The sequence below is a fragment of the Manis pentadactyla genome, chromosome 13, assembly GCF_030020395.1.
Source record: "Manis pentadactyla isolate mManPen7 chromosome 13, mManPen7.hap1, whole genome shotgun sequence".
Classification (NCBI taxonomy): Eukaryota; Metazoa; Chordata; class Mammalia; order Pholidota; family Manidae; genus Manis; species Manis pentadactyla.
In genome coordinates, this window is record NC_080031.1 from 34,217,383 (window position 1) to 34,233,850 (window position 16,468).

General features: G+C 33.5%; 1 protein-coding gene across 1 annotated transcript in view; it reads right to left on the reverse strand.

Moving 5' to 3' along the window:
• CWF19L2 (CWF19 like cell cycle control factor 2) overlaps window positions 1–16,468 on the reverse strand; it is a 139,772-nt gene that overhangs the window by 12,703 nt on the left and 110,601 nt on the right. Inside the window, exons 13-17 of the mRNA XM_036902659.2 lie at window positions 15,756–15,968; window positions 12,591–12,707; window positions 7,401–7,556; window positions 5,584–5,664; window positions 896–997 (exon numbers count right to left, since the gene is read on the reverse strand). Coding sequence (XP_036758554.2) covers window positions 896–997; window positions 5,584–5,664; window positions 7,401–7,556; window positions 12,591–12,707; window positions 15,756–15,968 — 669 coding nt within the window. The remainder of the gene's footprint in view (window positions 1–895; window positions 998–5,583; window positions 5,665–7,400; window positions 7,557–12,590; window positions 12,708–15,755; window positions 15,969–16,468) is intronic.

Consider the following 16,468-nt stretch of genomic DNA (forward strand, 5'->3'; position numbering starts at 1 on the left):
AGAAGGTGGTCCTCCACAGGAGGTGAAAGCGGAGAGGGAGAATAGGAACCTCTGGGCAAGTCCATCAAGGCTCCTCTAATTTAGAGACTGTATGAGCAGAAAGGCCTGAGCTACACTATTAAACGATCACTTCTAGAGATATTATTGCCCAGACTTCTTTTGACTTCTTCAGTGGCTACATTAATTTCATTCCAGTCCCTACTACTAATATACATACTTCCCAGATATTCAGTAGATCTTATATTTAGGGACTATATGCCTAGAAGAAAGTAATGGAAAGAACCTACTAGCAATCAAAAGACCTACACTTTAATATCTATCTAAAAACTACCTATGTGAAATGAGTCATATATTCTTCTCTCTATATAGTCCTTAATGATAAATGAAGAGGTGAGATGATTTGTTCTCTAGTTCAACCATGAGCATATGTACCCCTCCTGGTTCTGTTACTTATTAGTACATGACCCTGGGCAAGTCACATAACCTCTCTGTAGCTTAGTTCCTTCATCTGTAAATGGAAGTTAACAGTATCTACGTAACAAGAGTTATTGTGAGCATTAAATGAGCGCTCAGAACAGAAGCTGGCTCATTGTAAGGCTTCAAAAAATGTTAGCAATTATCATTCTCAGCACAAGGCTGGCTGACTTGACAGGAAAACACTACTGTCACTGTTGACACTGTCCACAAATGTTTGGTTCCAAAGTGACATTCCTGACTGTTATAAATATGCTGGGGATATTTTCATTAATAGTTTCTAGGTTTTCCCTTTAAAAAGTGGGTGGAACAATGCTCACCAACTTCCCGGAATATACTGCCCAAAGTTTTGATTTCCCTTCAAAAGAAAAGTGTTACCAAATTGCTAATCTCTAGAATTTTATTAAATCTGTGCACATACCTTCCCAAAGTAATGAGGGAATTTGTGTTGATCTTCAATAACATGGGCAAACCCACCTTGGAGGCCAAAATCCACAGAGAAGTAAGGTAAGCCTCTTGGTACCTAAATAATCAAACCACACATAAATATAGCATGAAATCAGAAAGTTATGCTTAATCAATCTTCCTGACATGACAGGAATTAAGCATACTTCAAGACAAACATACACAATGAATTTCCAATTTTACAGGTTCTTAAGCAATGACCTAACTTTCTCAGTTAAGTATTTCATTTAATAGACTTTCAGCCAGACAGATCTTCCTAACATCAGCAATTATAATCAAAACCAATTATTTCCCTGTCTTTGGAGAAAACAGGAAAGAATAGGTGCTTTTTAATATATATATGAAATATAACAGAATAATTTGTCTTAGACTATTCAAATAGAGAATAAGGAAATTTTTTCTTGTATTTTCCTCACAATGCAGAATAGAAGGGCCTAGCCATATACTTAGAGCTTTTTTTACAGTATCCCTGAAATTTTACTATTTGTTTACCATAGTTAAATTAAACATGAACAGTCATAATATTTTATTAACTGGTGAGATGGGTATAGCAATAGTTTGTTGTAACAACCTCATTTCAAAATATTTCCAGGATTAACTATTATCTTTTCTTCCCTCCCTTTTTCTACACATACACACACACATAGAACACATTATGCACACAAAATATTTTTAACTTTATCTTGGTTGGAAATGGACATAATTTCTTGCTTCATCATTTAAATAGATTTTGGTCCTTCCAAGTTTTTCCGCCAGCCCCAATTCTGTCATGAGAAATTATCCAAGTGGGTCCACTTACAGTAATATCTCTTCTCTCTCATCCCCTTATTCAGACAGCATTTACTCATTCTGGCACTAAATCACATATTTCTACTAACTGTATGTATTTTATTATGTCCTCAAGAAGGCATGACTTGAAAAGAGTGTGGTATGGAGAAAACAGAGTGAGCATCTTGAAATAATATAAGGCAATTAAAATTAGGGCTTATAAAGAATTGACCATGCTATAGGAAAAGCATAAGTAAAAAAATCAGTTTACAAAATAGTAGAATGTAGAGAAATGGAGAGCTGTTTTGTGGCTTTGTGTTTTTTTATATTTTCACATTATTATCAAGAGACAGATAAAGTCTCTAATCGTAGCTCTGATTCTTTTAACTGTAACCTTAAGCAAGTTATTTAACATCTCTTGAGTCTCATGAGAAATACGAAGAGCTCAGAGGTTTGCTGTGAGGATTAAATAGGAAAATGCACATAAAGTGCACAGCCCAATGCTTGGCACAGAGATCACTCAAACATTACTTTCATTTCTGTCTCCCAAACAATAGTGCTTTGTGCAAACCAGGTGGTCAAAGAAAAAAGGATGGAAGGCTTCATTAGAATACCTTTGCTATCTGAAGCAGGTAAGTACGTATCAAACATAAATCTGAATGGCTAAAAGAACATTATGGAACTAAAGGACACACTTCAAGGGAGAGAGAACTTGAGGAAGCAACTGCGATGGCCACGCCCTTGCCTTTGTTTGTGTCATACGGTACTTGGCAAAATAATGGCCTGTTTGCCATGAATATATTATCTTGTATGGCAAAAGGGACTCTGCAAATGCAGTGAAGGTAGGACCTTGAAATGGGGAGATTATTCTGGTTTATGCAGGTGGACCCAGTGTAATCATAAGGGTACTTATACGGCAAGACAAAAAGGTTAACAGTCAGAGAAAGAGTGAAAGATCCTGCACTACTGACTTTGAAGATGAAGAAAATGACCACGAGTTGGAGTGCAGCGGTGGCTTCTGGAAACTGGAAAAGGCAAAGGAATGCACTGCCCCCTAGAGTCTCCGAAAGGAGTGCAGGCCTGCTAACACCCTGACTGCAGCCCAGTGAAACCCATCACAGTGTAGCCTCCAGAACTACAAGATAATAAAACTGTTGTTTTAAATCCCTAAATTCATGGTAATTTATTACAGCAGCAATAGGAAACTAATACACATACCAATTCTCAACTGACTCTGGCGTAACTGCCAAGGTGGCTCAGGGAACTCACTACCTCTTTTACACAAAGAGCAGCTGCTGCTACAAGCTTCTCATCAGTTCCGGTGCTGGAGGCTGCAGAAGCTACAAGCTCCTGTCTTTCTCCAAGAGTTGTTAGCAGGCACTGCAAAGGCTCTAGTTGCAAAGTAGAGGCACGTTTAGCACTTTCCTTTTCCTGCCTTGACCAGCCAGAGGGAAAAGAAGTTGGAACTCTGGTATGAGTTATGAAAAGCACTGACAGACTTATAGCAAAAAAAATTTACTGACGGTGGAAAAACAGCATCATCTGATTTTTCCCCTTTTAATATTCCAGATGTTACTTCTGAACTTCCTGTAACTGTCTTTGAGTTTGAAGGTCACAAACTTTCCTTGAAACAGACTTTCCTTAGATTTAAAAATCAGTCCCTAAATATGTTAGATGTTTTCCAACTATAGTTACCACAAAATTAAACTTAAAAATCACAACATTTAAAAGTTGGGGAGAATTTATATGAAATCTCAATAAAATAGCCTTGTGAAAAGAGACCACTTTTCTTGACAAGTTATTTCAAATCATGCAAATCCTCTTCAAGGAACATTCAGCATTATTTCCCTTGTAAGACTACACTGCAAAGAAAGCAAAAAACCCAAAGAAAGTAAATAAAATGGTCACAAAAAGAGATGCTTATACTTATAGAGAAAAACAAAAATAAACGAAGAAATCAACAAAGAATCTGAATGATTACAAGTATGTGAATCTCTACTAAAAACCAAGGATCTACTGGGGGAAAAAAATCACTCCACCCCCAATGAAGCAGGTAAAATACTTTCCGAAACTACCAAAGATATAGAGCTTAAAAGAAGTATAATGAGTTCTTTATAATAAAAATAATGTTGAAAAATAATGACTCAAGATTGTTCACTTCATGCTCAGAGACAATTTTATCATTTTAAAAAGACACTGGAAAGCTTGCTAACCTAAAAATGACCTCCTCTGGAATTACTCTTATACTCAAGTTCTCCAAATAATTAGTAAATCCTACAGCTAAGAGGGACCTCAGTAGGTCACCTGGCTCATTCCCCATCTGCCATGAATCTCAGATATAACACTATGTGGTAACTTAGAGAAGGTAATTTTTGCTATCTTTGAAATGCTTACCATTCCAACAACAATCTGTATCTGTTTTTATTTTCCATATTGGTTAAATCAGATGTTAAAACCTTCCCAGTACTCAATTCGAGTATTTATCCGGGTTTTAAAAAACAACTTACAATAGGTACTAGGTGGTTTACTGGTAAGAAAACTGCACATACAGTATAACAAATGGAAAATAATACCTTTCTTCTAAAATTTCTACTTCGAAATATTTTCAACTGTCTTTAAAATCATGTTCTAAAAGAGTACTTAATGGTGTTGGAAATTATGAGGAGTGAAAACCCAGTCACTAAAGATGTGGGTACATTAGATAGGCTCATGAAAGACGGATGTAAACAGAACATTTATGAAGTTTTTTTTTTTGGTTTTTGTTTTTTTTTAAATATATGTCTGGCTCAATTCACCAGCAAGCAAGAAAAGAAGGTTATAGGAAATGTTTTACCCTTGAATTAAAACTATCTCCAATGCAATGAAATTTCAATCCTTTGACTGGGAGATAATAAATGTAATAGAGAATTCTTTCAGTCACATTTATCAGGAGTCTAGCTTTCCAAAGAAATGGGAGAGAAATAATCTAGTGACAGCTACCAGAATAAGGGTCAGCAAACTAAAAAAAAAAAAAAAAGTTTTATTTAAATGAAATTTTTTGGGCTTTGCAGATCATACAGTCTCGGTTAAAATTCTCAACTCTGCCCTTGTAGCAAGAAAGCTGAAAAAAACAATACACAAATACATGGGTGTGCCTGTGTTTCAATAAAACTTTGTTTACATTAACAGACAGCAGGTCAGACTTCGCACACAGGCTGGAGTTCCCAAACCCTGTGCTAGACTAGAAGTTACATAAGGTCCTCTCTGTTTTGTTTCACTGTATAAAAAATACTAGAATAGTGCCTGGTAAATAGTAGGCATTTGATAAATATGCAGTATAAATTACTTTTTGAATAGAGAAACAAAAAGGAATCCACAGTTTATTATATCTCTAGTCCATTTAATTTGTATTTCTAGAAGAGTGAGGTCTTTAGAAAAAGTACTCAACTTATGTGTAAATTTTATCTAAAATTAATGGGCATTTCATTAAACTATGAAACATGGTTTAGGAAATACAAAAGAATGTATAAAGAAAAAAAAGGTACAAATTCAAAAGTGAGGCTCTAGAAAAATGTTTCTCATTGTAATTCCAGTAACAAGAAGGCCCCTCTCACCACCTGTCCCACGTAGCCCCTGTGGCAGTCTGATGGCTGTCATAGCCAGCTAAGGGGACTACGATGGCAGAGGGATGGGTCAGGAATAAGCATTCAAATAAGCATTTGAACGAATAAGCATTTGCTAGACCAGACTGGATGAAAATAATTTCTTTATTTGTAAAATTAGTTACTTCACCTTTAGTCACTCAGCCAAATGGTCTCTTTCTCAAATGGGACATGAAAATTAATGAAGATTCTGAATACTGGAGTAATTTCTTATATTTGAAAAAATGATACTTACAGACTTTCTGATATCTTTTGAAGAGAGATCAATCAATTTCTTGTTCATAGACCATTCTTCATCAGATTCCATTATGGCTTTCTAAGAAACAGACATTTGTTAATGAAAAAATAATTATGTAAGCAAATACAAAATAAATACCACTAATTAATTAATTATATGTGGTAGGTCATTATTTTGAATGGATTAAGGCTTTAATTTCTGTTAATACAGGAACTTGATTTTTTTAAAGTATTTAAAAACAATCCTTAATAAGATAAAGCAATTTAATAGTGATCATAATTTGTGAACACAAGAGTTCACAAATTCCTTACTCAAGGAATCTACTCAAAATTTCATTTAGTTTTACTGCTGTTTTCTATAATATAAAGAGTAATTTTTATACCATCTGCCAACCAAGTATTTGAACTACTTCTGGTTATTTAACCAAGTAAAAATACAGGAAAAAAAATACACAGAAATGGCAACATAAGGCTTACTAAGCTAAGCAGTTATGACCAGTATTTATGGTAGAGAACTATTTTATAAAAAAAAAAAAGTTATTTCATTTTGTAATCATCATTAATGAAGCAAATTTTAAAAATGAAATTAATACTCAAATAAGCACAATTTAAATACTTCACATATGCTGCTATTTCCTATTTAAAAGGAATGGGTTGCTTCTGTCGACATTAGCATGCAACACATTCAAGATAAAACTGAAGCCAAATCAAATAAATGCATCTTTAATGATCATATAAAAGGTTTACTTTAGAAAAGTGATACATGATTCTGCTAAGAGATGACATTTCTGTCCCCCAACAGTAACAGAAAAACAGTGGCTCCTCTACATTGTGCCGTGTACTTCAATGCCTATACAATCACCTAAGACTACTGAGGAAGTGCCAAAAAAACAATGAAAAGAAGTATACTCTCTCTTTCTCAACTGATTTTAATGTAAGACTGCCATGGTTTTAGGATTATCTGATTTATACTCCTATATTTAATAACATTAATTCTTCAAATCAAATGACCAGATTATTTTTAGAAATTTCTACAGAGAAAGTAGATTTTCACCACCTCATTAATCTTATCAAGTTTATAATCCTTTTTATTAAAATTAATTTAGAGTTCATATTAATAAACTTCACTGACCTATACCGTCTAAACATTGTATATGAAGTCTTCCTATACCACCTCACAAAACATTATTGTATTTTTTCACTGGATATGTTACTCTTTCAAATATGGTTCTACATTCACATCGTATTACTCTATAGATTATACTGTGTTCAGGTCAGCATCAAATGCATGCTAGTTAGTAAAAGCTCCTTGAATATTACACTGACAATTAAGAACTCAAGTCATTTATTACATGTCCAAAAATTATGTCAAGGTTACATATTAGTTTCTTTTCACAAATAGTCTGATGAGGCATTAAATACTGAAACAGAAATAACCTGTCACAACAGTTGTAATTTGTAATGTTTGTATGCAACTGTAGTAAGTTTTTCTAGAATTATGACTATAATTTTGACTTCAAAGTACTTCAAGGTAAAACCCTGATTTTTCATTTGAGAAATGAGAAATTAAAATACTAATTAAATTATCATTTGACAGTATATTCATACTTATAAGTAAGCATGCTTTTTAAAGGTCAAAATCCAAATTTCTTTCTAGAAAAATTTATACAGCTGAATTTTTTTGTTCTTTCTTCATTTTATAATATAAAATCAGATTTAAATATATAGGAGAAAAATACAAGAAAAAAAATAACTGTGTCCATAAGACAGTGCTATAGCAAAAAATGAATTCATGTAAAGACTATCTATAAATACCTTAAAATAGATGGGAGCCATATCACCCACTTCCTTTGGGAGAGGAATGCATTCATAAACCATATGATACTGTTTCTTCATGCTCATATTGGTTTCTAAAAAGATGCAGTCCAATCCTTTATCTTCAAACATCTTTACCAATGCTTTTCTGAACATCTGAAGCAAGGAAATTGGGTTGGTAAATAAAGCATTTTAAGGAGATTCAAAATATGAAAACAATAAAAAGTAAAATAAATCCCTTTAAAATAAAAAACAAAGTGTTTAATATCTGAACTCTGTAATGTTACCTTATAATTAGTTTACTTTCTAAATCTACTACATTATTTCTCATATTTAAGCAACTTTTTTTTTAAGCTGAGACTCACTCTGCACAGTTTTATGTATATATTGGAAATGGTTCAAGTAAACTAAAATGAGAGAAGGGAGACATAAAATCAAATTTGAGGTGGTAAAATATGCAGAACTGACAGTATAATCATCCATAAGCCAAAAAAGGTACTCTGAGTAGGTTGGTATCCTTAAATTCAGTAAGACAAGCAGAATTCACTTCTAGTTGTTTCCCTGTGCTCACCAGCTCTCCATTTGCTGGTTTCCTTATGTGTCTACTGAACTTTCACTTATAACCTTGTATATTCAAGCAGCCCCCTATTTTCATATATAATTCAGTCCTACCAAGTATATAAAAGCCAAATATACTAAAAATTGAAAAGACTGTTTTCTTTTCTCAAAGAGCTCAGCATTGTTAAAGAATTCTTTTTTTTTAAGTATTTTTCAAAAACTATTTATTTATGTACTTATTTTCTTATTTCACACTCTTAGGACTGAGGGACAACTGTTTGCAGAGCTTGGCTAGATGGAGCTTAGACATGTGGTCCAGAGATGTTCACATGTATTCACAGGACACCCCTTGCAGGACAGGATATAAAGCCAGGGGTTAGAAGAAGGGGAAGCAAGGCTGCAGACTGGGAGCCAAAAGCCAGCTCTACTTACACTATCATGTGTGGATGGACATCCAAGGGATCTGAGGATTCTAAATTCAAACTTAGGCTTGTAGAGTGCTGTGCAAGTGTATTTGTCTAAGTAGGAAGATGAAACTTTTTTATTTAGATTTATTGGCTTTATTTATAACTTCTTAAAATTTCAATTAAATTTTTAAATTATGATTATAGATCACATTGTAGAGATAATACAGAGAGATCTCACGTACCCTTAACCCAGTTTCCCCCCATGGTAACATCTTATAAAACCACAGTGCAGTTACACAGCCAAGATATTAACAGATACAGTCAAGATACAGAGCAATCCGAACACTGTGAGGATCCCTCTGGTTGCCCTTTTATAGTCACATACACTCTAACCCACCTCTTTCTAAACCTTGGTAACCACCAATCTGTTTTCCTTTTTTTTTAACTTTGTCATTTCAAGAATGTTCTATGAACAGAATCACATAATCTTCTGGGACTGGCATTTTTCACTTAGCATAATTCCCTGGAGATTCAACCAGGTTATGATTAAGGCCCTGCCTAGTAACTGCCATGTGGAGATAGATGTTCAGTTCCCCACTCAGCCTCTGCTGACTTTCTCCAGAAAGGGGAAAGGCTACTTATCGTTGCTAGGTAAGAGATGGGAACTCTGGGCTTCCACTAGGCCTCCATTGATCACTTATTACTGATCATTCATCACTTTCCTGTTTTTCACCCATTTTGTATAAGATAAAAGCAAGCAGGAAAAAAAGGGGGTAAATCAAATAATTTCAAATTTGAGGTGAACTAAAAAGATACCTAGTAAACAACAGATATGGGATGCATTTTCATTTCTGACCACATCTATATATAAGTTCAGCATAACCTCCGTCAACATTGAATTTTTAAAGTCTTGGCTAGAGGCTGCAGACATTCCACCTATAATCTCATTATAGATGATAGATAAATCATTATAGATAATTACTGATGATTGTTTCACCTTTTAAAAATTCTTCTGATTTTGATATCATATTTTATAAGATGACATTAATGAAGACAGTGAACACACAACTGAGGCTAAATTATGATAAAAAATAGTGAAATATAAATACTGGTATAAAAAACTATATGGTAAAACTGATCATTCAAATGTTATAGTTGCCATGTCCCTAATATGATTTCTGCAGATATTCTGCAAAAATCTTCTCCAAAAAAGGCTATGTTCACAAAACTCTCATTTTCCTCTTCCAAGGCAAACAAGAAGACTAAATTTCACAGCCTCTCTGGGACTTAGGTGGGTGGGGCCATGGTCCTGGGTAATGGAATGTATGTAGAAACAACATGTCATTGTATGTTGAAGCAGTCAAGAGGTAATGTGCCCTTTCGTGTTCATTTTCCTCCATTCAAGGGGCTCAAAGAGGAGAATTCTACCACGAGAGCCTGCCATGGAAGGAGCCTGGTGCCTGGATTACGCTTGGAGCTGATGTGCTCAACCCACACTGGACTAGAATGTAAGAAGTTAACTTTTGCTGCCTCAGGGTACTGTGAGTTAGGTTTTGTGTGCAACAGCAATGAAGAATACTAAGATGGGCAATTCACTGACATCAGGAATATGTGTGAAGCTGCTGGTCAGCCAGAAAGTGACAATAGTTAACCCTATTTTTCCCTCTATTCAACTGTATGTCCCAGAAAGTTACCTTCACATGCCTAGTATCACACACACAAGACAATTAAAACACAAATTAAAATGGGAAAGTATACAAAAAATTGGATTTTATAACATAGTTTTCTGGATTGTCTCTATTTTGTTAACTGTTACTATGTTTAAGAATTTTAATTTTTTATGAATATTTTCAGTTAATTGTTATTTATGTCATTATCTAGTTCTGTGGAGAGGAGATAATTTTATATACTAGAAAAAGGAAAATCATTGCTGGAATGGAAATAGATATTTGCTAACCAAACTTTTTTGAAGAAGGTTAAAGTGAATAAAAACAGCAGCAAGAACAGTAACAGAAAATTAGATAATCCAAAAATTATACCAGAAACTGCCTTACCGAACATGTGTCTACAATCCTCCCCTGGCTTAGCTGCTGAATGACTGTTCTAGATTCTATCTGGACAACAGTGAAGAAGACAGACTCAAGATGTCATGGATTATAAATGAAAACTCAAAAGTACTAAGTAAGTGATGATGTAAGAATAGGTCAGCACCAGCAGTTTCCCAAGGAGATGGCCCCATCATGTCACTCCACAGCGACGCTTCTGTGGGTAGGCCTCAGTGACCCCTACACCGCACTGCATCACTAATTTGGGATATTTTTTAAATGGACCTATAGTGCCTGCATATAAAACATATCAAGCATATTTGTCAAACTTAAAAGAATTTAAAGAGGACCAAGGTTTATTACATATTAATAAAACTAAAAACTTGGATTTTATTCACTTGAAATTTGTGATTATTCCCATATGTTTTGCTGAAACTTATTTTTGCATTTTCTATTAAATATAAAATCTAATTTTAAATTCAAATGTTAATAGAAGATGGTGATAAAAACCATTTGAAACAATACTGTTTTCTAAATCAAATCTTTTTTGTATATATTCTCTAAAAGAGGTGAATGACCATAAGAATATATTCACCAGGTCGTAATTGAGTTTTTGTACATATTTGAAAGTAGACAAAAATCTAAAAACTACATTTCTTTAAAAAAGCTAGAAAGCAAATATTTTATTCATTCACTATCTTACAGTAATCTACAACTTCTAACAATTTTTTCTTTAATCACATAAAAAGACCTATAATATCATTTTTTGCATAAAACAATGTCTTTTCCTCCCTCACTTAGTTTTCCATAATGCGTCTTGATTAAAAAATCTGTTGAACTATAATGTAAGCTTTACTACAATATACCATACCTTTAGACAGAATGAATGAATGACTTTATCTCTATGTTTCTTACAAGATGTGGATTATTCATATTCATGGGCTCAGTATCAGCTGAACTAAATAAATTTCTTCTTCATCCACCTCAGTGCTTTTCATCAAGTAGCTTAATTTCTTACAAAAATATAAAACACACAGACTAGATTCCCATATTACTTAAAATCTTTTTGGCACTGTATTTTGCTCAAAGTTAAAAAGTTCTGCATATACAGACTTTTTTTTAAAAAGACATTCCAGAAAAGTTCCAAAATAATTCTGAAAACCAAATTTGAATACTTTCCACTTTATTTCCTGCACTGACATTGACTACTCAAAAAAACAAATAAATTTTCACATTAAATATATTTGTCTACATTCTTACCCTTGCTTAGCCATAGAAGCATTATAACAGTCTGCCCTTTACCTTTCACAGCACAAACTTAAAAGATTATGGGAAGCAACAGATGGAATTTCATGAAATTCAGTCAAAATATCTCATCTTTTGGCATCTTTACTAGAATATGCAAAGACTACTGTTTTCTCTTTTGAAGTCTTACAATTTTTACATTTTCTAGCTGAGGGTCCCTGTAATCTCTATTCAACTGTCAGGCATTAAAAAAACAAGAACATTCTTTCTTTTTTGGTCATTATAAAGTCTTAAAATAATTCAGCAGCAATTTCAGCCATGTTGTACCTTTCAATTTCTTGAAGAACCAGCCACAAAAAAAGTCCCTGAATCCAAAAGCTGGACCAGGTTATGAAGAGAAAATGTAGAAATTAAAGGTGTTAACAAAATCACAGCAGCAAAGGCCAATTCCATTATAGGAAAACATGGCATTTGCTGAATATAAACCTCTGATTTCCAAAATTTATATTTAATTGTCTAAAAGTTATCTTTCCTTTTGGTTGTAATGTATTAGCTTACTGTGGTCAGAATGAGTACCTCATGCTCCACAAAAGCAAAGACTAGAAATTTCACAATTTTTTAAAAAATAAAAATTATTTTGTCACAGTTTATTTAGTAGGCAAAAGCTTTCAGCTATATACCTGAAACTAATAATCTCAATAAAATATTTTTTTCTTAAAGCTTTCAAAACAGGGATTACATAAGGATAATAAAACGGTAGTGAGTGGTGAGAACATAACATATACACCATACACAACTATGGAAATGTATATAGGTGTTTACGTTCATAAAGTAAAATCACTGGATGAAGGTATTAAACCAATGGGAATTTATGACAATAGTTTGCAAAGATGGCTCATAAGCATTACAATGATAATGAGCATTATCATGCTGACCTGAATTTCCTCCCAGATGTCTTCATCCAATAAGGTAGCTGCTCTATGGTGCTGCAAAGGAACTATCAGGCAGTGCCCTTCAGTAAGAGATCGGAAGTTGGGTAAACATAAATATACCTATGGGAAAAAAATTGCAAGGGTGAAATGTTATTGCTATTTATTCTCAGTTGTGACAAATGAACCACTAATAGGCAAACATGTCTAATATTCAATAATGATACCTGTTTATAAGCAATATATTTTATTTTGCCATTTTCTAAGATATTTAAGTTTAAAAATATTTTGAAAGCAATGAAATTGCTTTTAATAAACTGAAAATTCGTGCCACAAGTCTGTTTTAACTGTTATACATCAAAGATTAAGCTTACCCAAGAGCATAATCAATGAAACTTTATCCTTGACATGAGAAAACTATGTTTTCAAAGCCCTAGTAACAGAATAATTTTTGCAAGAATAAAAAAAATACATGGCCAGGTAATGGTACAGAAGTCTAACCAATGCCTATCAGTCAGGCCTGCCTTCTCTCCTTGGCTGAGAAAAGAGAAATAACCCAACTAAGAGAAAAGGGAAATGACTTCAGCATGGCTTTACTTATCTGGTTAAGTTCTACTTATTTATATACATGTATAACCTACAAGCTGGTGCTATTTTTCCATTACACACAAACTTTCTTTAAAAAAAAAGGAAATTAGTATGTATATAGTAAAAAGTATTCATGAGGAGAATAATGCTCAGCAAAGGGGCTTATAAAGAAGAAGCCTAGCAAAAGATACTAAGCACACTTAATATCTCTGTGCCTCCCTGGGCCCAGCCTGTCTTCAGTGCACTAAGGAAAATGAAGGCATTTAAAAAACCCAAACTTCTCCTAAAGTATTATAGGAAAGATTTAAATGTCACTTTCATTTACTCTTATATTTTTTAAAGGTAGGGATCAGCCTGAAGAGGAATGAAATACTTTTACATGTCATAAATACAAAAAATGTAAATGTTTATGTAAAGGACTGGAAAAGAATTGAGAAAAATACAAGCAACTAGTTAATTTTTTTTAATTGATTTAATTTTGAATGGAATTTCTACATTTACCTTTTTGACAAAGTGTGGAGGAAAAGAAAGGAGAAGAAGGGTAAGGAAATAAACTTGTTTAAAGAAACAAAAATCCAAATTGATAAACTATCGTAAAAATCTAAAGATATTAAAGACGAGAGTTGGAATGGAAAAGCCAGTGCCACTTCTTTGTATACACAGGAGTGTGTGTGTGTGTGTGTAAGTGTGTATACACAGCAGATAAATAAATATGTATATTTATAATCCCCAAACTATTAGTTCCTGAAACTAGCGTTCACTCAGCTTCCTCTCCTATCGCTTTTGTCATTCAACCCACTCCAGCTACACTGGACTTCTTTTCTGCTCCATGAATGCCAAGCTCATTTCCTCCTCAAGGCTTTTCACTCACTGATGTCCCTTCCTGAACCACTGTTCATGCATATCTCCATATTGCTTGTTCCTTCTCACCTTTCACATCTTTACTAAAATACCTCCTCAGAGAGGTCTTTTAGACCACTTTCTCAAAAATTCTCCCATCATTTTATACCATTTCCTTACTTTATTTGCTTCATGACAATGAACGCTTGCTTAAATCAGGGGAATTTATTTTATTTTCTGCTCTATTTCACTAGAATATAAGCTCCAGAAGTATATCTGAGTCCCTACTTTTCCCCAGTGACTAATTAGGTTCTGGTACATATCAAATACACAATAAGTATTTACTTTATAAAAGAATTAAATCACCAAATATTTATTGAAATAAGTGAATATTATTAATGCTATTAAATAAGTGATTATTGATATTTATTGAAATAAATGACTGTGAATATACATGCTTGTTATACAATAAGTAAAAGTTATCTATGTCCTCATGGAACTTACAGACTATTGAGGGAGAGATTCAATAAACAATAAAACAAAATACAATAATCTTTAAATTATGACATAATTTCCACTGTTGATGTAAATATAAATAGGTGTAACCACTATGGAAGGCAGTATTAAAGTTTCTCAAAAAAACCAAAAATAGAATACTATATGACCCATCCATTCCACTTCGGGGAATTTATCTACAGAAAACAGAATCATTGATTCAAAGATATATGCACCCCTATGTTTACTGTAGCATTATTTACAACAGCCAAGATATGGAAGCAATCCAAGTGTCCATCAACAGATGAAAGGATAAGGAAGATGCAGTACATATATACAACAAATACTACTCAGTCATAAAAAATGAATAAAATCATGCCACTTGTGACAACAAGGATGGACATAGAGGGTATTATGTTAAGTGAAATAAACCAGACAAAGACAAACACCATATAATTTCACTTATATACAGAATCGTAAAAACAAAACAAATGAATAAACAAAACTGACACAGACTCATAAACACAGAGAACAGACTGGTGGTTGCCATGGGGAGGAAGGTGGAAGTTGGACAGAATAGCTGAAAGGGATAAAGAGGTACAAACTTCCAATTATAAAACAAATTAGTTATGGGAATGAAAGTACAGCACAGGGAATATAGTCAATAATATTGTATTATCTTTGTTGACAGATGGTAACTACACTTATCGTGGTGAGCATTTAGTAATGTACATAATTGTCAAATCACTATGTTGTACACCTGAAACCAATGTAGCAACTATATTTCAATAAAAAAATACAAAAAAATTATGAGATATTCTATGAAGAAACAAATGGGTCCTATGAGAAAGTAAGGGAAGAAGCAGAAGCTACTTTACACTGAGTATCTCTCAAATCAATTCAATACTGAGAATCAAACGCCAATCATGAAAATAAAGTCACACAGCTGGTAAATGGCAGAGCCAGAATTTGAATCTAGGTGGTCTGGTTACAAAGCCAGGGCCCTTAAGCACTACCCATGTTGCCTTTCTAAAGAGTTGGATCACACAAAATGTGAATTTCATCTCATTTAAATATTTATATTTGCTCTAAAGAAGATTCTAAGAATCAGAAGAACTTAGAAAAGAAAAATATTTGAAACAAAGTAAGAGAAGATGGATTTTCTTAGAATCCTGCAAGAGCATGAAGAAAGAGGCAAATCTGCATATACAACTAAATTGTTTTCTTAAGGCAATAAATATTTCTTACCTTAACACCTATTGCAACAATAAGGTGTTTGGGAAATTGAGAGCTGTCAAAACAGTACAGACATTTTTCCATTTGTGCAACAAGACTCTGGTGCTCAGCAATAGCTTTTTTCCTCTGATTCTCTTCCTCTTCACCAACATGTTCCCTCTCAGCTGCTTTGGAGACAAACATGTCATCCAGAGTATAACAGTCTCCATCTGTTTTTCCCATAAACTGAAAAACCAAAACAACAGTAGTGGGGAGAAGTAATAGTTAAGATTTTATTGTACTGTAGCATATCTGTGAGTTCAGTGAGAAAACTCTTACATTTTAAAAAAAGAAAAGAAAAAAAAACATGATTAAAATTTAAACTTGACTTTCAAGGGTCAATCTACCATTATCATCATCAACAACCATCACCATCACCACAAAAGTCCACTTAGTATTTACCAAATGCAATTCTATGTGACTTGATTGTTTTATACTCTTACGATGGGACCGTTATTTCCATTTAGTAGATGAAGAAACTGAACCACAGAGAGGTTAAGAACTACTTTCACTTTAAAATTAGCATACACTCCATATAGAACATATAATATTTTTCAACTATATCTCCAGGCACCTTCTCCACACCTCCTTCAACATCAACTATAGCTACAGTGATGCTTCTAAAACATAAATTCTTCTTTACTTATTTCACTTATGTACCTGCTTAATAATCCTCAAAGAGCTCT